This window comes from Pelecanus crispus, chromosome 17 (genome assembly GCF_030463565.1).
Source record: "Pelecanus crispus isolate bPelCri1 chromosome 17, bPelCri1.pri, whole genome shotgun sequence".
Classification (NCBI taxonomy): Eukaryota; Metazoa; Chordata; class Aves; order Pelecaniformes; family Pelecanidae; genus Pelecanus; species Pelecanus crispus.
In genome coordinates, this window is record NC_134659.1 from 923,225 (window position 1) to 947,497 (window position 24,273).

Consider the following 24,273-nt stretch of genomic DNA (forward strand, 5'->3'; position numbering starts at 1 on the left):
GGCGTGCTCCGGCGGCGGCCATGGCGGACGGCGGCGGGAGCGGCCGGGGGCCGCCGTGCCCCGGGGCGGCCGCGGCCCTGCGGCGCTGGGAGCAGCTGCGGCGGCGGGCGGCGGCGGCGGCGCCCTGGGCCCGCGGGCTCCTGGCCGTGGCCGCCGGGCTCGGCCTCTTCTACGTGGCGCTGCGGGTGCCGCTGCGGCTCCGGGACAGCCTGGCGGCCGGTGAGAGCGGCGGGCCGCGCCGGGGGGCTGCGGGCTCGCTGGGGGAAAGCCGCCCCGGCCCGCTGTGAAGGCGGCGGGGCCGGGCTCCTGTGGAGGGCTGCGGGGCCGAGCAGGGCCCGGCGGCAGCCGCCTGCGGGCCGGTCCTGCGCCCCGGGCCTCCCGCTGCCACGCACCGAGCGCGCCCGCCCGGCCCAGGGGCCGTCGCCGTGCCGCCGCCTCCGGGCCTGCGCTCGGCCCCGGGGCAGCCGGGAGCATCGCCCGGGGGCTCCCCGCTGCTGCCCGGCCGGTGCCCGGGGGAGGCCGGCCGTGTCCCGGGCCCGCGCCCCGGCCCTCGGCGTCCGGCCGGCTGTCACCGCAGCCACCCGCTCGCCGCCCCGGGGCTGCCCGCTCGCCCAGGCCGCGGTCCCGAATCGGGGTGAGCCTGCGGCGGGCGAGCTCGCCGGCACCCCCGGGCCCGGCACCCCAGCCGGGGGCCCTTTGCCGCCAGCGCCCTGCCGTGCTCCCCCCAGCCCGGGCCGGGGGCCGGTGGCCCAGCTGAGGCGCGGCTGGGCCAGAGCCACGGGCCGGGTAGCGCTAGAGAACGGCATTCCCGGCCCTGTGCTGTGCGTGCCGGGAAGGAGAGCTTTGTGAGAATGTAGGTGCTTTAACGCTGAATAGAAACTTGCATCGAAACAGTGTGTTTCTGGTTCAGATTGAAATGAAATAATACGTTCGGTTGGCTTTTGCTGCCTGCCGTGAGGTGCTTGACACCATAGGCTGCTTTGTCGAAGAACTTAATCTGAGTTTTTTAGGTTGGATGTATAGCCCGTTTCACTGCCACCGATGGTTACAAGCAGAAAATAATATATGGAGAGGATTCTCTAGCAAAGTCATGCTATCTGCAAAGTTACTACGGCTGTATTGTATTAAACGTTTGCAGAATATTTCATTCGGCATTGTTTAATAAAAAGCTATTTGTGTTCCTCGATTCTGCTTGTTAAGTCTTTGTTTTTGTTTCCCTTAACAGTGACTGTGTTCTTAAGCACTTTGACTCCAAAATTCTACTTTGCCCTTACAGTGACTTCGTCTTTTATATCTGGACTGATATTTGTAAGTAGTCCACTTTTATTTTTTTAAACAACTTTAGCACCTCTAGGATGCTTTCATTAGGGGTAAATGCAATCGGCTTTTTTTTAATCAGACTCTAGAGGGTGCCTTTGTACTAGGAAGGAACTTGTTATTTAGTAGCTTTTCTGATGTATTACGCGTATTCTTTTGCTATGTGTGTTGTACGTTGGGGTGAGTCTAAGGAAAATAACTTGTACCTGTTTTAGAAACTCAGGCTTGTTTTAAGGATGTACGTGTCCGCATGTGTGTATACCTATATGTGTGTGTATTCATAGATACATAAAAAATGCAAAATATACGTGCAAACTGCAGACCTCGCTGTGTAAAGAAAACACTGAGATTTTTATCTTTTTTAAACTAGGTAGTTAAGAGTTTAGCTTCCCACAGTAATTTTTGGGAGGCTTTTATGCGTCACCATGCAACTATCTTAACGACTTTAGTGTGAAAATGAGCCAATAATTCAGCTCATCTTCAGCTGACAGCGGGCACAGATGTGGCTGACTTTGCACGAAATGAATGGGGTACACTTGGGTCAGTTCTGCTGGCGCAGCTGTTTCTGCAGTGACCTTTGTCTGACCCTGATGCAAACTGTGGTGCTATATACAAATCTTTTATTTTCGGTATTAAAAGCTGAAGGAATTATCAATTAAACCTATTTAGCAGAATGTGCAAAACCTATTTCATAAGTGATCTTTTTGTAGGCCATAGTAAAAAAAAAAATAAGTGCCTTGTTTATGAGGCAGAAACAACTTGTTTGCTGTAAGTAATGTTGCTTGGGTTTTGATTGAAGGATTTGAGGAAAGTCATATAAGGCGATGGATTCTGCTTGTGGTAGGTCTTTTAGGGTAGGTTTGCTCTTAAGAGAAAAAAGTGGTAATTGGTCAGCCACTATTTATAGTAATGCTTCTTAACAAAGAATACAGTTTGTCTAAACATCGCTTCTTTCTGTGTGCTAATGAAAATACTAAGATAGCTGGTCCAGGGCTGACAGTATGGTATAGTGCTTCAGGACTGTGCACACTTAATAGCTTCAGAGAGAGAGTAATACTTTTGACCCCAAATTTCGGGTAAGTGAACTTGATTGCTGTTAATTCAACCTTTCCTCTTTGGACTTTTCTGACTGGCAGAATGTGTCTGTGTAACTGTCCATTGTGAGCTTTATTCTTTTAGATTATTTTTGTGAAATGAAAAAAAACCTACACCCATCTTGCAGTTCTTGCCTCTATGCATGGTTTCCCTATACAGGCTCTTTCTGAAAGGGTTTAGAAGTTATCCTAATGATTTTGGGGGAGGAACATATGTTTGACTAAAATTTTACTGGTTTTTTCAGTCTCGTTCATGTTATGTGGGTGATCCTGCATGACAAGACAGACCAAAACAGATAATTAGTGTTAATTTGTATGTGGATAAGTTCCATCCATGGTCATTTGCAAGGGCATGTCCTGGCTGTGAACAACTGGCTCTTCATCTCTGGTGTTTATGTTGGAAGGGTGTTGCCTAAGGAAATTTTTGGTGCTTTTTTTCTCCTGTGACAGGTGTTTGAGTGGTGGCATTTCCGAAAATACGGCACGTCTTTCATTGAGCAGGTTTCTGTGAGTCATTTGAGGCCCCTCATCGGTGGCGTAGAAAACAGCCCTCCAGCACCAGCAGCGTTCTCAGCTGGAGAGAATGAGACAAGCAGGCAGAATATGCCAGGTGATTGTTAATGTTTTTCAGCAGTTTTCCCTAAGCTTCGAGGCAGCTGGTTCACATGAACTGGCTTTTAAATGGCTTTGACTCTAGTGTTTGTAGTAACTGGAGAAAGGCCTACATCTTACAATGTGTTTCTTTAGTAATGGTAAAGATAAAGTAAGTAATAATGTATCTTTGATCTGAAACATTCATTATTAAAAACATCTTCCAGAAAATGTATTACACATTTAGCTAAAGCTGTTTCAGTAACATTAGGTACTATTCTGAATATGTGCAAGATAAACATCGCATGAGTGTAAATGGCGGTGTTTAATCTTTGCACCATGTGCTTTTGTACCCCGGCAATGTTTGGGAGCAAAAATATTTGTGGGATAGCAGAAGTTGAGGGAGAAGACGATGACTGTATGATCATGCTCAGGTTGTATAACAATAAAATTAAAGCAGCTTTTGAAAGTAAAACTGCATTTGCATTACTGCATTTTTAAAGGCAAGGTAGTATTTCCTGTGCTCTTAATTACAAAAGTACTTTTTCTTTTTTTTCTCCCCCCCCAGAGTGCAAAGTGTGGCGAAATCCTCTCAATCTTTTCAGAGGGGCAGAGTATAGCAGGTATTAATTATCTTGCTTTCCACTGCATATTTTTAAAATTAATTGGGGGCATACACATGACTTCTTCACAGAGCTTGCACTAGTAATATCAGGAGACAGCTGAGACCTGCGAGATTATAGGGGTGATTGATGCCAATCCTGTGTTTAAAAGGCACCTATCCAGGCTTTGGCAGTTTCAATGTTAAGAATGCAAATACTACTGTAACATCATCAGGTTTTTTGCGAGCAAAGTAGGAGAAAAACTTTATTTGGAGGTTGAGACAGTGATTCTGAATCTAAATTCTCTTTCATTAAACTGATATAGCTGTATTGTAAGTCACCTTGTGTTATTTAATAGGAAAAGGTGCTTCCTAGGAAGCCAGTTCCCAAGTTGTTTAGAACTTTAGGATCAAATAAGACTTTTTTTTTCCCTCTGCGGGAAGCCTTCTGGCAACCTGTACAGATTATGGAACAGTAGTACTTGAAAACTTCTGGTTAGTAGCTCCAGTCTTTTATTAATAAAAATTTTCTGCGCTAGCTTCAGTTGTTAGGCTCATCAGATATCCGCCTTGGTATCAGCATTGCTATTTACTACGAGCGCCTCTTACTGAAATTTCTCCCATTAAAGATATATGTGGGTGACTGGGAAGGAGCCTCTTACATACTATGACATGAATTTGTCTGCTCAAGATCATCAGAACTTTTTCACGTGTGATACAGATGCTCTTCGGCCTTCAGACACAGGTACCAATGCCGTACGCATATAACTTCGCACTCTTCAACACTGGGTATTTTTAATATACTTCAAGGTAGCGCAAGCTATTGTGTCAAATATTTTGTGAAGTGATAGCCTTTCTCAACTGCTAGGGAGGTTTAATAGATGTATTTAGTGAAAAGGTGGGTTTTTTTAACCTTGTGCTTTCTTTACTGACTTTAATGCTGTCAGGATCCTGACATATTTTAAGATCTCACGCTTTCCAAATAATTAATAACACAATATTAAAAACCTGGATTGTATTCTGAACAGCCAAAGATGTGGTCTGATTTAAACCTCAGTAATGAATAGTGCAGTCTCCAGAATTTTTTCTGTGGCGTTCCACATGTTTAGTGCAGAAAATGTTCTCTACCTGGTTATTGTCAGACTGGGTGCGAACTATTGTCAATTTGTCAAGTTCCGGAAGTGTTACTTGTCAGCTGGCTGTGACATGCTTGATATGAACGATGTGTTTTTGTTTCACAAATGGAGTGTATTGTCTCGCTTACTAAGCCAAGACTAATATTTTGTTTCCAAAAGAAAACTCAAACATTTTTCCACGTTATTCTTGCTGGACAGCAGAAGGTTTTGTTCCAAAAGAAACATGTATAGATTCTTCAGTTTTCTTATCGTACTTGAGATAGGCCAGATATGTAACTCCATGAACGTAAGGTTTTGGAGTTCTTTCAGAGCTGTTACGTAGTGTGAAAGCTATTAGTTCTGCACAGAAAATGGTAGCTCCAAGTGTGGTGTTTTTCTTTTGCTAGAAGCTGGTTTTCAGTTTGGGATTTCCACTTTTCCCTAGGGGAAGCATAGCGGGGAAGGGTTTAGAGTCATTGCATTGAACTTTTGTTTGCTCCTCATCTGACCGTAATTTTTAATTCAACTTGTAATTCAAATGACCCTTTTGAATAGATAGATTTCACCCTTTTTGATTGTTTCCTAGAACACTTTCTAATAAGGTGATAAATTATTGTAGTATATCTTGAATTGGCTTTGCCATGTGAATGCCATTCAAGTGTGCTTTGTAAATTGAAAAAGAAATTGTTTAACCCTTTCGGATCTGGTAGTTGTCTAAATACTTAGGTATGAATCTATACCTGCGCAAGACACAGCTTACTCTATCGCTGTTTTCTTTGAAGTTGTGTTTGAAAGCTTAAATTAAAATTCTGTGCAGGTCTGTGCAAGAGCCTTTGTTTAACAATTGCTCCTGCCAAGCTTTCAACAAGTCTTGGGAAATGTTTCCAAAAATCTGTAGCAATTTAGAAATTGTACATCTGCCTCGTTATGTAAGCTGTCTTTGCTTCTCAGTGTAGGAGTTCTTAAATGGTCAGTGAATAATTTTCCTGGTTGCGTTGCTTTCTTAAATTAAATTTGGGGCGTAATGAGAAGTTGCAAGATTCTGCTGCTTGTGGTAGAAACTCATGCTGGAATGAAAACACTTGTTTACTCTTCCCTCTGACAATTATATAGCAAACAGGAATTTGCCAAATGGAAGTGAATGTTAATGTAGAGCTGAGGCATAAGCAGCCAGCGTTGGCTCCCAGGTGTTTCGCCAGTGTCTCTGTCCCTCACCAGCCTTTCCATGTTTTTGCAACAGTTATGCAGAAAGCATGGCGAGAGAGAAACCCGCAAGCCCGGATTAAAGCAGCGTATCAAGCTTTAGAGTTGAACAATGAGTAAGTTTAGAGTATGAGTTCAATTGCTGTATTTCTAGTGTGGAAGATTAAGTGGAGTGATATTGAGCACACTATCAGTTTCTCGTTGTACTAATTTACTTCTAGCAAAGTTCTGAATAGCTTAAGGGGGACTTCAGTGACTATGAGAATTGCGCATGGGGCTGTCAGTTGCACTGAAGTATTGAACTGTTCTATGCAAAAATAGCTTTTGTTCTCCCTTTTTCTTGGGAAAGATTTTTTTTTTTTTTTAAATCTTAGTATCAATAACAAATGAGAAATCTTAATCGGATGTGGAACAGTCTAAACTGAATATGAGATCGTATGTGTTTCAGAGATGGCGTTATGGTAATATGCTGCTAATGATGCCACTCCTGTAAGGGATTTAAAAATACCCTTATAACACAAAGAATTTCACATGCGCTTCTGTGATCCGTTTTGTTATGTAGTCTTGTCGTTTTTGTGTAAAATGTCTGCTTCCTGGTTTTAAAAAAGCAAACCAAACTAACCACAGAAAACCATCTCCAGACAATTATTAGAGCATTTTTTAATAATTCAGGGAAAATAATTTGACTTGCTGTTACAAGTCTTTCTTTTGTTCTTCCTCCAAATGCGTGTGTGTTCTGTAAAATGGAAAAGGTTTCTGTTTTCCTGACACTCATCATTTGAACTCAAGTCAATATTGTGGTATTGTAGTATTGTCAATGCTTAGATACCAAACATACGTGAAAACTGCCCATTTCTAATCCTTTTAGCACTTATTCAAAAAATATTAAACTTTGTCCCTCAGAATAATTAGTGGTTTTTTTCCTTATTACAGTTGTGCCACTGCGTATGTTCTCTTGGCTGAGGAAGAAGCAACAACTATTGTAGATGCTGAGAAGTATTTCAAGCAGGCTCTGAAAGCAGGAGAAATGATTTACAGAAAGTCTCAGAACTGCCATTCCCAAAGTCCCCAGCACGAAGCACAGCTGAGTAAGCACTTTTGAACCATATACTCTTGTTTTTGTGTGAGCAGAAATGTAAAACTGAAGTTATAATTAGCGATTCTAGTTTGATTCCCAGTTCAGTGAGGCGGTTCCTGCTATTTTAACTATGCTTATGCATGGCGTGCTGTGTGATCTTCTGCAGTACCAAAATGAAACTTAGGAAGTGGCAGTTACGCTGTGTATGCATCATGGGTTGTCTCACTGAGGCTCCGTACTTTATTGTTTTGGAAAGTTGGATAGGTAGAGCAGACTAATGAAGCAATTAGTATGTGTCAGTAGCACCTTCTTTTACTCCACCTAATGTTTTGGAAAAACACAGAATTTTTTTGGTCATTTAACCTAGTTAAAAGTTACTGGCATTGGTCTAGATGGGCCTTGGTTGGGACAGCAGTAGTAATTATTTTATGCTTTTACATGTGGTTAGGAAAAAGGTTGTGGGGTTTTGCTGCGGGGTTTGGGGGTGTTTTTGAGAGAGGGAAGAAAAGGTAAGGATTGAAACTGATAGACTAATTTTTTTGTCTTTGTAATCAGGAAGAGACACCAATGTGTTGGTATATGTGAAAAGGAGACTAGCTATGTGTGCAAGAAAACTTGGAAGAATACGAGAAGCAGTAAAAATGATGAGAGATGTAAGTAAAAATTTAAAAAAAAAAAAAGCGAGTAACTTGTTTTCAGTCACATTGCCCAAACTGATGGTTTAAAGCTCCTTTCAAGGCATCATAATGAATCTAATTGAATTATTTTCCAATGAGATTTTCACATCATGATTCATGATTTTTTTTGAGAACAGTTTTTTTTGTTCCTACACGTAGGTTTTAAATTTTTATATTATATAATGTCATATGTTCACAGTTCTGTTGTCCAGTTTGCTTCATGCTTGACTCAGCGACTAACTTGTCAAAATAGCCAACTTCAGACTTCATCATAATTTTTCTTTAAAAAAAGAACTCACTGTGGGAGTTGTGCAAATTTGGGCTGAGAGCGTGTTTTATGAACCTCAGTATACTTATTTTGCAGTAGGTGAATATAGGAAAAAAGTAAGGTAGAAATGGTGAGATTCTTTTCATGCTGCTTACGTGCCAGTTTCTAACACTGAAAGAACAGAACATTTAAAAGCTTAAATTATTGCACTGATTTCTATTAAGTGTTTTGGGGATTCAAGTGCAATTCTGTATGTGCTTAATTTATTTCTCTTTACTGATTTGCAGTTGATGAAAGAGTTTCCACTTCTCAGCATGCTCAATATTCATGAAAACCTCCTGGAGGCACTACTGGAGTTACAGGCTTATGCAGACGTCCAGGCAGTTTTAGCGAAGTACGATGGTAAGTGATACCTATTGGGAAATATCGGTGGTTGTGTATTAGAGTGTAGGTGAGGCGGGTAAGGTGTGCCTGCTCAAAACCAGGTGTCTACCCATGGTCTCAGCTAGTTCACTGGATTCCCTTCATCAGCAACAAATAGGCGCTTCCAGAGTGCAAGTCAAGCTTTTTCTTTTGACTGATGAGGTCAAATTTAGGCAAGCTAAACTGCATACAAGTTACTACTTACGTTTTTAAGTTACTTCTAATCTGTAAAGAAATCTTGGAGCTCACTTCTCTTCAATTCAAGGATTATTTTAATTTTTTAATCTCTTCTGCGTCCGTAGTTATGCCTAAATTCATCAGCCTCTTTCAGTCAGCACATAGCCTCCTAAGTAATTGATGTAAATAAGCTGGAAAAGGTAGTTTTCCCTTCTGTCATCTTCCAGGCTTGCCCCGTGATTCTGTAGTACTGAAGTTGCTCACCAGAGATTAGCAACGTGCAAGCGTACTGCTTGCCAGAGATTAGTGGTATGCAGGCTTTGGGCCATTAAATGGTGGTAGTTTGCTTTCACTTTCCATCTCAACTAATACGTTTCAGGTGTTGCGCAAGTCTAGATAAAGGTTATTAAAATATATACTCACTTTCTTATTGTCCTCAGAGTTTTGCCACCTAGATAATGCCCACATCATTAGTGTACAAAGTGCTGCTGTCAAAGCTGTCCCTTAAACCATCTTCAGAGTGGAGGGACATAGAAGCAGTATTTTGTGGCAATCGTTCCCTGCCCTTGAGAAGTCGGTATGTTCTTGTGTCTCTGTTCTTCATTGCTTCAGGGAATTGAAAGTATGATATCCTTGCCCAAATCCTGTGCCCCTTGTGTGTGGCCACCCTAGCAGCCTGCTCCTGTTACTTGACTGTCCATGTTCTTCTGTGTGGATTCTTATTCATTTAACAAAACCATTTGCTCTTTTCCTGGTGCTTCTTTATGTTAACATCAGGAATTGCAACCCTTTCTTAAGAAAGCGTTGCTGATTTTTTTTTTTTTTTTCCTAAGCATCTGGAAAAATGAGTATGAGCTTCAAACTCTCTGTAGCGCCCCTATGTTTTGCTTGACACGACAGCCAGACTTCTAGTAAGTGATGGACAAGCCCAGGATGGGATTTACAAAAAAAGCAAGAGCCATCTGACTATACACAACATGGTACTTGGGAATTAGACCCCAGACTTTGTCTGCTTTTAAAGTAAACTTGTACTGTGGAGTGCTAACCTTCTAATCTATAATTGTCAGCTGAAACTTGGCCTCAGATATTCTACAAAACCTACAACTAATAGAATTTTTCCCCATGGAACTGGAAAAGAATGGAAATTGCATTTTCATTAAAATTTGTCTACCTGTCTGTAATGTAATATTTTTTGGTCAGCTTCTAGTCAGTCTCTCTTATGTAAAATTCTCTGTTAACGTACAGTTGCAAAATTAGGTAAGGATTAGAAGCTTATTTTAAAGCTTTGTGGGTTAATAAAGGAAAAGTACACTGTTCTTAAGTGTGTATTTATACATGCATTTCTCTTTGAATTCAGTTGCAGTGTCTTGGTATGTTCAGAAGAAAAAAAAATTACTCTGTACCACCTAACTACAACTCTTGAGTTTTTAACCTGAGACCAACGGGTGACCAGAAAGAAGACTGCAAGGAAATTCAGAGTTTCTAATCATAGCTGAAATGTTCCAGATGTTACATTAATTGTCTGCCCAAGTAAAAATCTTTAAGCTCAAAGGATGTGGGTTTAAAATGTTTGTCTTGCCTTAGAATCTTACAACTTAATTATTTTATTGTATCGTAGATATCAGTCTTCCAAAATCAGCAGCAATATGTTACACAGCAGCCCTGTTAAAAGCCAGAGCTGTTTCAGAAAGGTAAGCAAGCACATTTGTGAAAATGATGGTTTGCTGCTTATCTTGGGTTATGCTGTAAAATATGAACTAAAAAGGTCTAAGTCCAGTATGTAGCAGTTACATTTCTAAGAGCAAGTTAAGTGTATTTATATATACGTGTATATATATGCGTGTGTGTAGTTAAATGTAATTTAAAGTTTCTTTTAAGCATCCATAAAGTTAATACAGGTGAAGATATTTTTCAAGAGTTCATGTGCACACATGTGCTTTTGTATAAATTTTGTTTTCAGCGTCGTGCTTGTGATGTTTGACAGTTCCTTGTTCTGTGGATTGGGTGCAGGATATTTGTGGTAGTTCATGTTGGCATTTCACTTCCATTCAGCTGATTCTAGCTTTACCTCTGAGTAGGTGATGTTGTAACAATTGTATGAAAGACTGGGAGCTCAATTACCTTATGTGATTGAAGTTTCAAAAAGTTCAACATAACTTTGTCATATGGGCATGGGTGACAGTCGAAGTACCTAAATTATCATGGACATTTGTCTCCTAGAAGGGTTTTATCTTGATAAATCAGTCGATTTTTAATGAACTCCAAACTTACAATGCACATAAACACCTGGTTAGCATTTATTATTTACTTTTGCTCTGCATGGGGTTTCCCTTCAGGTTCTCCCCAGAAACTGCCTCCAAAAGAGGGCTCAGTACAGCAGAAATTAATGCTGTGGAAGCAATTCACAGAGCTGTGGAATTTAACCCTCATGTTCCAAAGGTAAGAGTATTTTATTTCCTATTGGACCACTTCTTACTGTCTTCTGAAAGAAGTTGTGTTATGTTATCATCTTGTTATTTGAGCCTTTCTAGCCTCATGTTTTCTAGAAGGTGGTTATAACTCCAGCCATTGAGTTGTTAAACACACTAGTATTTGTATCATAAATGTTTGGTGGCCAGAATTAGTTAGTTGCAATATGTGATATTTAAACTGTTTTGGTTTGGTTTTTTTTTTACAAAAAATTAAAACTCAAAATTTTCTAACTCATTGGAAAATCCAGTAATGTATTAATGAAGGTCCTTTGCTGGGAAAGGGTAAGCATTAATAAATGTAAATGTAGATATTTAAAATCCCTGAAGCCAAATTAAGTTCTCCAAACAATAACCACTCATAGTGTTTCAAAATACTTTTTCCTGCTGTGCTTCCAAGCATGGCTTCAGAACTCGGGTTATTGAAAGATCTAGTCACTTACTTTCTTCATCCACGTGTAAACAAGATTAAGAGTCAGCATTGCTACAGGCTGTAATTTAATGTCTGGCATTACTTGAAGTGGCCAAGATACGGATTCCACTGAGCACTGGGTGACAATAAAATCTTACGTTGCTTTTTACTGTACTAGTATTGTAATGCATTCGGTTTGAAACCTTGAATGCAGAAGGCTGGCTTAGTGCTGGACCTAATCCTCTGCAAATGATCATGGAGTCCGAATGACTATTGCTGTGAAGGCTCGAATTATCCAGCCGCTCTATTCTGTCTGCCTGTCCAGTCTAATAGAATGTGCACTGAGAAAGCTAATTGCTGGGAGAAATTGCTGCTTGTTTGCATGACTGATCAAGAGCGTAGCAAGTTCATTTCAGACAGTCTCAGACAGATTTTTCTTTAGTCTCTGCCTTTAGGGGAAGAAGATTATAACCCATTATCATTATCTAAAAGTTCTTTTATTTTGTATATCTTTCAGTTGTTTCAGGAGCCTCATGTACCTTTTTAAAGAAGTTAGGTATCATTTCAAACAGGCTGTTTGCGGAATATGTTCCCTAGTTCTACAGACGTTCACGTAAACTGATTCCAGGTTTCAGCAATTTGATCTTCTCTTCTAATTGTATACCTATCCACTCGTCTTCGTGATTTTTTTTTTTTTTTAATTACAATATTCCCTTGAAACACCTATTTATTAGATGGCAGGGCAGAATTTTATTGGTGCTGGCTATCTAGAGCTCTGAAATGCTCATAGGCAAAGCAAACAAGTAACTTGCCCGGTGCGTTACAGTGGACTAGTGGGAAAGAAAATCTGTGGTTTTGAATTTGCAGTCTGTTCTGTCCCATGGACTAAAAATAAATGAGTATGTAAAGTAGTAATCCCTTTGTTCTTGCATCTGATGAAAGTGGTTGTCTTTGCACATAACATCATTTTGCATAAGGAAAATAAAATAATGTTTGTTTCTCTTTGTTCTGAGTTATGCTTTTACAAGGATGGATTTTGTTTGGAAAGTTAGGTAGGCATTTCGCAGTGCTAGAAAACTGGTACTCTTAAGCCATTTCAAATTAGAGATCTTTAACTACATTTTGGTAATGTATGAAATAATCTTTGCAATCATCTTCTGAATATCTTACAAATTTTTATTGTGTGGAAGACTTTCTTAAATCTGCAAACCCCAAGATATTTTCAGTACTGATACCTTACCCGTCATATGGTTAAACACGGACATGAAAACCTACCAGACTGTGGAATTTTTCTGTTTATGTGGTAATACGGGCACAGAGACAGCCAAAGCGTGGAGTTTGACGTTGGCATGTTGTGGCAATACTTGCAGTGGGGCTTCATCATCACGGCTGTGTGATATTCCCTTGCTCTCTGCGCAGTTAGTACAATGGAAAAGCGGGCACTGCGGAGAGCACGAGGAGTCAGGTCAAGGGTCAGATATTTGAGACCATTTTCCCACAGCAGCCCTGTGTGAGTGATCCTTTACTGTGCTAAAAAAAAAAAAAATTAAAAAAAATTGAAGAGGATTAGAGGGGATTAGCAAGAATATTACCCTCTGGAGTGTAGGCCCAAGGCACTAAGAGAAGAACCTAGCCAGGCAGTAAATGTGCTTTATTTGGCCGGGGCACAACCCCTCCTACATTCCTTCAAGACTCTGAATGGGAAAAGTTAAGTCCTCAAACTGGATTAGTAAATAATCTCATAGTTTGTGGCATCTGCTGAAATAAATCAGCGAGTTAGCTGCATTCTTACACTTTGGGAGACAGTCAAAGGAATTGCCAGCTACATTGATCAAAGATGTGGATTAACTTTGGCTGGTATTGAATGAGACACTATATGCTAGGAGAGAACAACTAACAGGTAAATGCTAGAGCTGAAACTGTCATTTCATTCTTGTAAAAATTACTCATCTGTTTTTAAAAGCTAAGTTCAAATGAATACCTGTCTTTTTTTAGTGTACCATCAGAAAACAAAATTGCGTGTCCTGTGTTTCAAGGGAAATAGAAAACGATTAATCCTTGTGTTCTTTGACCCTTCTGTGCAGCACATACTCTGCTGATGTAGGGAGAAGGCTGAAATTGAAAAAAAATCTGAAGTCAGAGATACTTTGTGGTAGTCCAGCAAAACCACATTAAAACAAGATTTTCCTGGGTTTGGTTTATTAGTCTTCCTTTGGTTAGCATACTGACACTTTCTGGTTTGCTACTCATACTTGAGGGCTAACAAGTACTTAGCCTCCTACATTGGAACTTTCAGGGATTAAATGATGAGCAAAAATACTGTTGGTTTTTTATTAGCCTAAACATGTAGCTCATTGGTATTGTACCTGTGGCATTATACTTCATGTATATTCCACAACAATGTATTTTTATTTTGCCTTATTGAAGGTGTATTATTTTCCCCCTAATATTTTCGTGTTAAAAACCCCCATTGAAGAGTCTTATACGTGGATGTGTGTTTTGCCGCTTTTCGCTTCCCGTGCGAGCGCAGGCTCTATGCGCTGTGTCAGGATTGGGCTCTTTCTTCAACACGTAGAGGTTGGCCCCTGTGTGATGTGCTCTTATGCCTCAAATGATCGTTTATGTTTCACAACTAAAGATTTTGGAATATTCCATGTAACCAAGTGTGCTTCCCATTTTTACTTTCAGTATTTACTAGAAATGAAAAGCTTAGTGCTACCTCCAGAGCATATTCTGAAACGAGGGGACAGTGAGGCGGTAGCGTATGCTTTTTTTCACCTCCAGCACTGGAAGAGGATAGAAGGGGCTCTAAATCTGCTACACTGTACATGGGAAGGCAGTAAGTATCTCTCCTTGTTTTATTTTTTTTCTGTACAGTAGACTAATCTCGCTGCCTTTATTCACCTCAAACACGATTGGTTCCCTTTGTGGGAAGCTGGTTGCTTGGTTTAGATACAGATCTAATGTCACTCCCTCTTTTTTCAGCATTTAGGATGATCCCGTACCCGTTAGAGAAAGGTCATCTTTTCTATCCCTATCCGAGTTGCACAGAAACAGCAGACAGAGAACTGTTGCCAAGTAAGTGGTTTCTAAGCAGTAATGATAATAAAACATAAGCTAAGGACATGTTCAGTTAGTGGTATTCTGTATTTACCTTACTGTGATTTTTTTTTTAGTTTGAGCTTCCCGTGAAGGGGATTCAGCTAGTTGTTGATGTCCCTCCCAAACGATCCTGAAGCACTTGATGTGTGTGTGTGGTAAATGTTAGCTCGATTCTGTAATAACATAAGTCCTTCAGAGATGAAGTCTGTGTGTGGTACGTTTGGACTAAGTTTGGCCAACTTTGAGAACAACAAAATGGACCAGTTCTTTAAATGGCTTCTTCTTTTAAAAGAAGTCATGGATTTGACTACTGTTGTAGAGGAGCTGTTTCCTTTTAGCAAGGAGTAAACGCATGGTTCCGGTCCTGCATTCGGGTATCTAGCAGGACCTGTCTGTGATCCTACAGAGAATCCTTGGTTAATCTATAGCTTCGTAGAATATGTATTGCTTTCTGTCATTAATTCATTGGTACATATTTGTCTGCTGGACAGTATGCTTCCTGGAACTTTTTATCCATGTAGGTATTTTTATGGATTTATACTAACACTTGACACTGAAAAGTAAGTCTTCTCCAACTGCCCGTTACTTAAAGATTACTGTATGCACTTATGAGCCTACGTGGTTTTTTTTCTTTAGGTAAGGCAAACAAACAAAATCATTAGGGCCCATGCTCATCATATTTAGGAAAATAGCATTAATTTAGATTAGAATTGGACTGTTAATTGTACATGTTAATAGAATTCCTTTGGGGGTGAACGTCTACATCATGAAGAAATGCAAGTCCCACGGGACTGGAAAGGGCTACTGCAAAAGCACCAGCAGACCCACTGAGACCACAGCTGTGGAAAGGAAAACTACACATACATGTTTCTGTTTAAAAGCCTGAAGTTACATTTAAAATGTGTAATTTAAATTTGCCCCAAGACTGCTTTAAATTACTCATTTCTCACTTACGCAGGATATTGCACAAGGAATTCCTTGGTTAGCGACTAACCCTAAATTGTAGACTTCCCAGCATAATTAAACACCAACACATGCAGATATTTCAACACGATCACTCACGCATTCCTGTTATGTTTTAAATATAAAACTACCCATAAATAAAATCATCTTAACACTTTTATTGCAGTACTTCCTTGAGAAATCTTGACGCTTAATTTTTTTAAATTTATCTATTTAAAATAACGTTAACCAAATTAATGATTCAAAACTCCTGTATTGGTCTGACTAGTAACAATTCTCCAATTCTCAAATGGCTGTGGATGTATAGAATTATCTTTAGTTGTCCTGATCCATTTTGGATTTGATTTTAATTTCCCAGTGTAGGGAAAAACTAGTGCAAAACAAATCCTTCCTTTTTTTTTTTTTTTACACTTTCCTAACTATGTTGGGACCTTTCCTAAATTATGTTGCTCCATGTTTAAAAATCCATTGAGTTTCTACATAGTATGAGAGCATATCAGTGTTCCACAGTAGACAAGTGGTTTCCTTGGTTGCTCGGTAAAGAGGAGCGTGTTGCTATCACACTGTACCATGGCCTGCCAGGGCCGGTTGCGTGTTAAGAAGTGAACTGAATCTCTGGGATAACATTAAACACCTCTGATGGACATTAGACATGGAACTCCAAATGTTCTACTTAGTTGTGCTCCAAAATCGTATACTTAAAAGTAAAACAAAACCCGAGCACTTTGCCATTAATGAGTTGCAACAGCACAAGCCATTTTTGCTGGGCTTGCTCTTATAATGGTAGCTTTCATGTGCCAGCATTCAGAAACAGTAACTGGGAGGGTAAAGTGTCTTTTTCCTCCTCAGACTTCGGTTTAAAAATGAATACAATTGTATTTTCTTGTTTTACGAGAAGTCTTACTTAAATTGCGAGGCTTTTTGTTAGATTTTAAAAATGGCCTGTCAAGAAGTGTGCAGCCCTTTCATAATTACTTATGTCTATAGAAACTATTTTTTTCTTCATTTAAAACCCCTTTAAAATCATTGGATAAAAGTCAGAGCTGCAGGTATTCAGAGCCAGTAAGTAATTGCAAATTCACCAAGCAGGTCCTCGGCTAGTAACCAGTAGTAGTGTCTTGAGTGCTGAAAGCTCCATATGCCAGCCCTTCGCCTGTCTAATCACCTTCTTTTGATTTTGTTACCATAGATTGGAAATTGCAAGGAGCTGCTATGTACAGAATTTATAACCTAGTCCTGATACTGTTTTCTTTGAGGTCTACTCTGTCAGCTGCTCTGAAAAAATTTACTGTAGCCTACCAACCAGGAATCTTTGAAAAGTATTAAGGAGCTACCTTGCATGTATATATATACCATGATGGTTGTTTTGTACTTCCTGAGCCGCTTATAGGATGGGGAGATGTGCTGTTCTCTTCAGGTAACAGGATTAATGCTTCAGAGGGTTGGAAACACCTGAATTGTTTAAATTGGCCTAGGTAATTTTGACAGCTTGTGAATTTTACGGTTCTTCCCTCTGTCCTGTTACCAGAGTAGGTACCAAAAACTAAGCCTGATGAAATGCTTCAAAAATAAAGCCCATGCAAGTGAAAAAGAAGATTGGGAAGAGAAAGGTGTAATGACTATCAATAATGAAGACGAGCATTTAATGTAGGGGAAAAATTTATGAGAAGCTTAAGTGCTGGGACCTAATGTGCTGCACAATAGCCTTAAGTCCACACTTACTCCTTCTGAAAGTCTAGAACTGAGTTACAGGACTGTGTAAATAATTCAGAAAACTGTCCTTGATTATCAGATGTCAATGTTCTTCATTTTTTCCTTTCAGCATTTCACGAAGTCTCCGTTTACCCACAGAAGGAACTTCCCTTTTTCATCCATTTCACAGCCGGCCTATGTTCCTTTTCAGCAATGCTTGCCCTCCTCACACACCAGTTCCCTGAGCTGATGGTCATTTTTGCTAAAGCTGTAAGTATTGTCTCTGTTACGGGGCTTACTGAGGTAACTTGTGGGATCTTTGGGAGTTTTGAGGTCCATGGTGAAGTAGGCTCTGGTCAGTCTCATGCTTGTGTGGGGCATGAATGATCTTACTTCCTTTTGTAAGAATCTAGTTAGTGACAAACACTTGTTGGACTGGATGATCTTAAAGGTCTTTTCCAACCTAAACGATTCTATGAAATTTGGGCAAAACGTCTATTTTGACCAGAAGGTGAACTGTTACTATAACATACCATGGCTTTAATTTGCACTCTTATGGTGAGAGAGTAGCATTGCAGCACCAGAGAGATTTTGCCACAGAGTACTGTGAGTGTGGACTTTATTCTCATAGAAGTGGAAGACTGCGGTGTGAGAGCCTCAAAAAACAGATTTGTTGACTGGAAATTTTGAGAAGTGACTAAAAGGCAGGCTGGACTGCAGGAAAAACAGGTCTCTTGCTGAGCACTGGAAACTAGTAGCATGATGTGGATGGAATGGACGAGAACAGAGATGAAGTAACTGTTAACTTCCAAGCCAGGTTCAGAAGTTAGTTAGCTGTCACTTACCTTTCGGGACCTAGACCAATGGTTTTATATCTCATCTGGTTCCAGTTACTAGGTGGAGAACGTGTTCAGTGAGCACAGTTCTGTCATTTGAGTACCTGTTCAAGGACAGAAAATGGACTTGACAGTGGCAAAGAGGCTTTCAGCTAGATACATTTCTAATCTGTGCTACTTTAAAACTGTCTAAATATGTCTGCTCTTGAGCCATTTGTTCTTATGGGTGCTTGCTGTGCCCATCTCCTTTCTCCTTCTCTCTGCCCTGCTTTTTCTAGGGTTTCTTTTCCTTGCTTATCTGTTGATATTGCTGCTGGCTGTAACCTTGTCATCTTTCCCTGGATGCCGAAAGCTGTGCTGTCTTACTTCGACAGAGGGAGAAACTGCATAGGCAGCTTCCCCTCCCTGCTTCTCAAACTGAAACCATGCAGTATATTTGGCCTTTATTGAACTGTGGATCTCATGCAGTAGAGCAGAGTGGCAAATAAAGAGCTCTGAACTCTCAATGAATCATTTATTCTAGCTTTGCTAGTCAAAATAGAGGGTGAGAGGCATTATGCTTTCTTGCTGTTTTAAGGCAGCAGGTAATGGAGACCTGGGAGGTGAGCCTTTTTTCTTAAGAATACTTTGTTCCTAAAAGCGTTGGCTTTGCTAGCGATTCTAGTCTACAGCGTCCAAGTCATGCGGGTCTGAGAGTGGGGCCTCATTTCTACACAGCTCTGTTGATCTTTATGTTGGAAAATGTAGTTGGACATGCCAGTGACAAATTTCAGTGCTGCTCATAATTGGCTGGGTTCATAGTAACTAGGTCTAACTATCTGCTTGGTTAATTCTGTAAGGACTGCATTAGCAAAGTTGTATGATTTCCAAAGAGATACAAGGTCAAATGTTATGCTAACAAAGAATTGCTTGGTGAAGTTCTCTCTGCTGGGTTTCTTGAACCAAAAAAAAGATTTTCTATGAGTTAGTTGGCTTTGTATAATGGCATTTTGAATGTCAAGTGACGTGTCCAAATGCGGGGAAAAAACTCCCAGGGTTTGTTCATTTGGCAGTGTGTTTATTTTGCTTATTTTCTATAGGAAAGGACAGATAGCGTCTATTCGGCTGAAAAGATGATCAAGAAGCCTGCATATTGCCACGTCACGCCACTAACCAAGTCACAGTGGTGGCAGGCACAGACAAAGGGGTTCTTGCCACTCACTGTGCTAGCTTAATACTGGCAAAAGTGGAAACTGTGTATTGAGATAAACAGACAAGAAGTGAATTCTGTATTAATCTCTTGAGATTGACAGCTGAGAGGGAAGTACCAGCCTCCAGTATGCTGCTATTTTAGGTAGAATTAATGTTAACTCCCAATCGTACTGTAATGACTAATATTCTTCCTTATTTTAATTATTAGATTATTGTACTCTTGATCCCATTCCTGATGTTTTCAGAAGCATTCAGAAAACTTGTAAGAAATAATGATACTCAATATCAAACTAACACTTCTGATTTTATTCATAGATTACTTCAGTATTTTAACTATAGGTAATGTTGTGATGGCTGCTAACACTTTATAAAGCATTATCTCGTGTGTGTGGTATGTGGCACTAGCATCTAGTTGAATTTTCATACTGAAAATGGAAATTTACCTTCTCTTTAATGATACCTGCCTTTCCACCCAAGAATGCTGTAATAAACCAATTATTATTTGCTGTATCTAGTGTTATATCTGCAAGTAAGTCCAGTGCTTTAAGCTTTCTAAATGAAATTTTTTTCCTGTGTATTTAATTATTTCAGGTATTTTTTTGTGATTTAACTTATTAAATACAGTAATTTGAGATAATAAAGTTCTAGATGGTAGATACCTGGAGTGCTTTGGCCTTAGTAAAAAAGCCATACAAAACATATTTCCAACAAATCCAGAACACGGTTTTAAGAATGACAGTTGGAAAGTATCGTGTATATGGAATTTTTCACTATAAATCTCTAAGTGACTTAAATATGACTACTTAGATTACATTTCAGTTGCTTCTTAGTCAAACTCTTGTTTCCAGCAATTGAATCTACAGTGAGCCGCATGCCTCTAAAGGGTTTTAAGAAGTTGAATACCTTTCTATTGACTTGAAAAGTCAGAGTTTACATATTTTCATTTGTTAGTGCTTGAGTTTGTTTCCTCCATAATAAATCACAGGGTAAACCTTGGAAAATTGCTAAAAATATTCCAAGTGGCCAAAAATCACAACGAAGCATTTACGAGTTCCAATGTATACAGTGTGATACACCATCAGCAGAGAGCTGAGCCCTGGCACCGGCTGCGAGCCCGCTGCCTCTGGAACGGGAGGCAGTCCCGCGCCGCGCGCCCCGGCCCTGCGGCCAGGCGCCAGAGGGATTTCGGTGCCTTGCGCACATGGAAGGGTTTGCAGGCACCAGGGACTGGTGCTGGCAGAAGTGCTTAGCATTTACGGATCCACTTAGAGCCAGCTGCGGCTCATTACTTCTCTTGAACTCGGACTTTTAATACACTTTGACTAAGGAAAGATGTACCGTGTGAGTTGGTGCAGGTGAGGACTGGAATAGGCGGTGGTAGGGAGCTCCGTATGACCTGCAGTATGAGTGCGAGTGCTCTCAGCGGGTAAGAGCTCAGCCGTGCTGTTGGTTCAGCTAGATTTCTGATCTCTTGGAGAATCACTCTGTTCTTGATCATCAGACACCTCTGTTTCTGAAGTAGTTGCCGTTCAGAATTTTCTCAGTAAGCGACAGAAGGGAGGAGGTGCGCAAAAGGGATGACAATAATCTAGACAGTTCATTGAGCAAGCTGAAAAATAGTTACATAAAACAACTTCTGTTGAAACTGCAGACAAAAGGGTCTGATTATTTTTCCATTCAGTACGAACTTTTATTTTTTAGTAATTGCAGAGGTGGAGAACTGGGTAGCTATGTATCATCTTGCAAAAGTGATGTTGCACAATTCCTTCTGTAATATAAAGTCACAGAGAAGTCCGCCTTCAAGAAAACTAGAGATGCAGAGTAACAGCAGGCACTGTAAAGAGTCTTCTCAGAAGTTCCTGAAAACAACTGACATGCTTACCTTCCAAGCAAATAAATCCCATTTTTTAAGTCCAAACCTTATGCTACTGGAATAGACGAGTATTAGTTTAATATTAAAGTATTGAAAAAATATTGCAGCAGTATTCCTGCTGAGTCCTACTGAAAACAACTTCCTTGTTCAGGGAATTGGACAAAATCCTAAGACAGTCCATGTTCCAGAGTGTTTTGATAGGGATTGCTTGATATTTTCAAAACAAAGAAAGAAGTGAGGACTTAAATTAAAAATTGGCTAATTTTTATTATTGCAAGATTAGGAGAAAACACATCTCATCCTGGTTGTTCCGTAGCTCCCCGTTAGAGGATTCCTTGCCATCTTGCTGATAGCAGCCATCTAGAGACAGAAAATAGCACTAAACAGAGCCCTGTCTGGCAATTCCTGCTTTCTGTGACACTCTGCTTTACTTTCTGAACAAATCCCCCTACCACTTTCCCCAAAGCTCATTAAGTGAGACTGGAGAATTAACTTTTTAGCCAGCTGCTGAACTTTTCATATTTATAAACACTTGAGTCTTTTGCTTATCTAAGAGAAAATGTGTATAGTTTGGAGATGTGCACTTCCCTGCCAATGTGTAATGAGTGGTTCTACACTTCATAGAAAAAAAGCCTGGAGTTTCCTGTCACAGCTGAGTGTCGATGCCAAGGGCAAAGGTTTCTTGCCTTGCTAATCTACATCTTAACTCATGCACTTAATGTGAAGGTGCCACACGCAAACAGGCAGGGAAGAAGCTAGCTGCAGTGAAAAGCTCCTGCGCTGCTGTGAATGTTAGGTTTTAAAAGCCTTTTTAATGTAATATTTGAGGTTATGATATAAGCCAGGAGGGCCGAAGTAAAACCCTCAAAGTAAATGAGTCCTGTCATTGCTGCCTCATGAAAAGAGGTTTGTACGAGGATAACACGAGTCCCAGTGGAATACTTGGGGGATGGGTTGAGAAGGTGCAGGGGAGTTTGCGCCATTTGTTTTAGCCTAATCTTTATTTCTGGAACTGTTTAGATGGCATCTAGAATATGGATCCTGTCTGGAAGCACGGGCCGGTCTTGGCAGATTGTCTGTTCAGTTTTCACACGTTTGAGTCGACAAAATATGCTACCCTCCTCCCCAGTCTGCTCAATACTGAAGGTGCAGTGCTCGGAGCAGCTGGAAGAGTTGTAGCACAGAGAAACGCCGTCCTAACCCATCGTGCTTCTGCCTAGGTGCTGCGGGTGCTGTGGCCTGTGAGTGCTCCCAGCGTTCTGGCCTCCAGCTGAGCGGACCGTGCCGGGGACGCAGGGGGTGAGTGGGCAGGGCTGGAGCTGTGGCTTCCTAGGGAGCTTTTTCTTTTGTGTGACTTGGCTAATATTTGATGATTACTACAAGCCTATTCCATGGCGTCAGCGTTGAGGGGATCATAGCTCTGTTGCCTTGAGAGAAAGATACAGGGTGGTTTTTTTTGTTCATACGTTGAGCCTGTAGAAGGATGTTGGTTTTGAAATTGGGCTAATTTTTTGTTGTTCTTGTGTTCTGTTTCTTCCAGTGCTTTGGGAATCTTCTTTCACCCTTCAGCTTCATTATGGAAAACATTGAGGTCCTCCTGCTGTCCACTCTCTGGCATCAGCCAACTCCAGTGTGACTGGAGTGTGCTTTCCACAATGGTTCGATTTTGTTGTTCTCACGAGCCTCACCCCCAGTGGTTTGCTGACCCCTAGACATGGGGGGCAAGGAAGAAAGCTGTGCTATTCAAACCGGTGTCTTTGACAGGCTTCCATATGGGTAATGGTGCTTAACATATGAATTTCTTCTTTGGCCTTAGTCTGTAATCATCTAAGAAAATACTTTTTGTTGAGCAATACCTTATTGCTCTCTTAAGCACTTGTACAACTGGAAGCTAGTACTTCCTCTGTAAGACAGGAGAGGACACAAACTGAGCAGATGTTTGGAGTATTGACACTTCCTTCTCAGCTGCAGATGCACCAGATAGTTGGCTTAGATCTAATTTTATAAGCCTTTTTCAAAATATTTGTTAACAGCAAAGTATGGTTCTGCTTTCTTTATTAAAAGATTGCTTCTTAACACATTGAATTTGTTGACTTCTTAAGCGTCTGTTTAATACAGATTATAGTGTGCAAACAAACATTTGTTTCTTCTGTATCCTGTAAGCTTGCATTATGCAAGGAAATTGTATATAAACTCCTCTATTTCATACTGTTACTTTAGATTTAATTGTGCATCTTTTGTCTTTCAAACTGCTTTGCCTTGAAGAACAGGATGGTTTCTGAAACTGCCAAAAGTGGTTGTGATATCTGCATGAGAGTCTTCTGGGGAGACCTGAACTTTCAAGTGTTAGTCCAAAGTACTGTCATTGTTGATATCAAGATTTGAAAAGAACTGAGATGTGGAGCACTCTTCAAAGGAACTGCCTCATATATGGACCAGCCGCAAGGGTTTGTTTACTGCAAAGGTGAAAAGATGGCTGTGGCAGCCAAGTGGTTTGAGGTAATTGGTGTGACCTCCATTTCCACTCTCCCCCATTGGGGAAGATGTCTACTTTTGCACATTCGGGTCTGCTGCTTGGTATTGAGGAAGCAGAGTCATGTTAGCCAAGGCTTCTTAAAAGTGGAAATGATAAAAATAGCACAGGCTTGGGGATAAATGCTAATTCTAATGCTAAAAGTTGTCCATCATCTTACATTTTACAGATAAACACATACACTTACCCATAATAACTAGGGAGATTTTACATGTTTAATCTTCACTGATCTTTGTGAAGGATTGATGTAAGCCGTGATGTCGATGGCTTCTTTCAAAGGTGTTGTAAAGCATTCTAGTGTCTGAATCTGGGATGGAAGAAGCTTGCTGTAGTCTATTCTCTGAAATAATACCTAAATCAATCAATTACAGGTCAATTGGAATTGATTTATAATCTATCTTGATGCAGAAGACTGGTGTTTCCCCACCCCGCCCACCCAAATCCTTCTGTACCTTGTAAACAAAGTACTACGAAGCAAACAGTCACCCATGCATCTCGTATCGTGTAGCTTATTTGTAACTCTGGCGGGGAGGAAGCACACGTGTTTAGGTAGAAATGCCATTGTTACTCTCCACTGTATATTTCTATGGACTGGGCTTTAATCCAAGTTAAATACTTGAATTCATTGAGGAGTCAAGAGGGGAGCCCTACAGAAAGGT

The 24,273-nt window shown here is 40.6% G+C and overlaps 1 protein-coding gene across 5 annotated transcripts; it reads left to right on the plus strand.

Moving 5' to 3' along the window:
* The first annotated feature begins 20 nt into the window (after positions 1-20).
* On the plus strand, positions 21-23,675 carry ST7L (suppression of tumorigenicity 7 like). Of its 5 annotated transcripts, XM_075722225.1 has the most exons (17): positions 21-219; positions 1,226-1,308; positions 2,862-3,021; positions 3,571-3,625; positions 4,233-4,348; positions 5,959-6,037; positions 6,855-7,009; positions 7,555-7,652; positions 8,232-8,346; positions 10,163-10,235; positions 10,881-10,983; positions 14,113-14,263; positions 14,410-14,502; positions 17,312-17,451; positions 19,417-19,470; positions 22,302-22,380; positions 22,622-22,661. In XM_075722225.1, exons 1-16 carry the CDS (start codon positions 21-23, stop codon positions 22,353-22,355), a joined length of 1,728 nt encoding a protein of 575 aa, XP_075578340.1. In that variant the 3' UTR covers positions 22,356-22,380; positions 22,622-22,661. The 5 variants fall into 5 exon arrangements, 3 of the variants coding, with proteins under 3 accessions (XP_075578340.1, XP_075578341.1, XP_075578342.1); XM_075722226.1 differs by lacking the exon at positions 19,417-19,470; XR_012831699.1 differs by lacking the exons at positions 21-219; positions 1,226-1,308; positions 19,417-19,470; positions 22,302-22,380 and adding an exon at positions 23,347-23,675 and having other exon boundaries at positions 2,987-3,021; positions 22,622-22,857.
* Positions 23,676-24,273: the final 598 nt, after the last annotated feature.

Bases quoted from the DNA above. Each gene is read 5' to 3' on its own strand.
- ST7L (XM_075722225.1), top strand. From the start codon at position 21: ATGGCGGACGGCGGCGGGAGCGGCCGGGGGCCGCCGTGCCCCGGGGCG. The intron at 1,309-2,861 runs GTAAGTAGTCCA...CTCCTGTGACAG, and splicing joins TTATATCTGGACTGATATTT to GTGTTTGAGTGGTGGCATTT. The intron at 14,264-14,409 runs GTAAGTATCTCT...CTCTTTTTTCAG, and splicing joins ACACTGTACATGGGAAGGCA to CATTTAGGATGATCCCGTAC.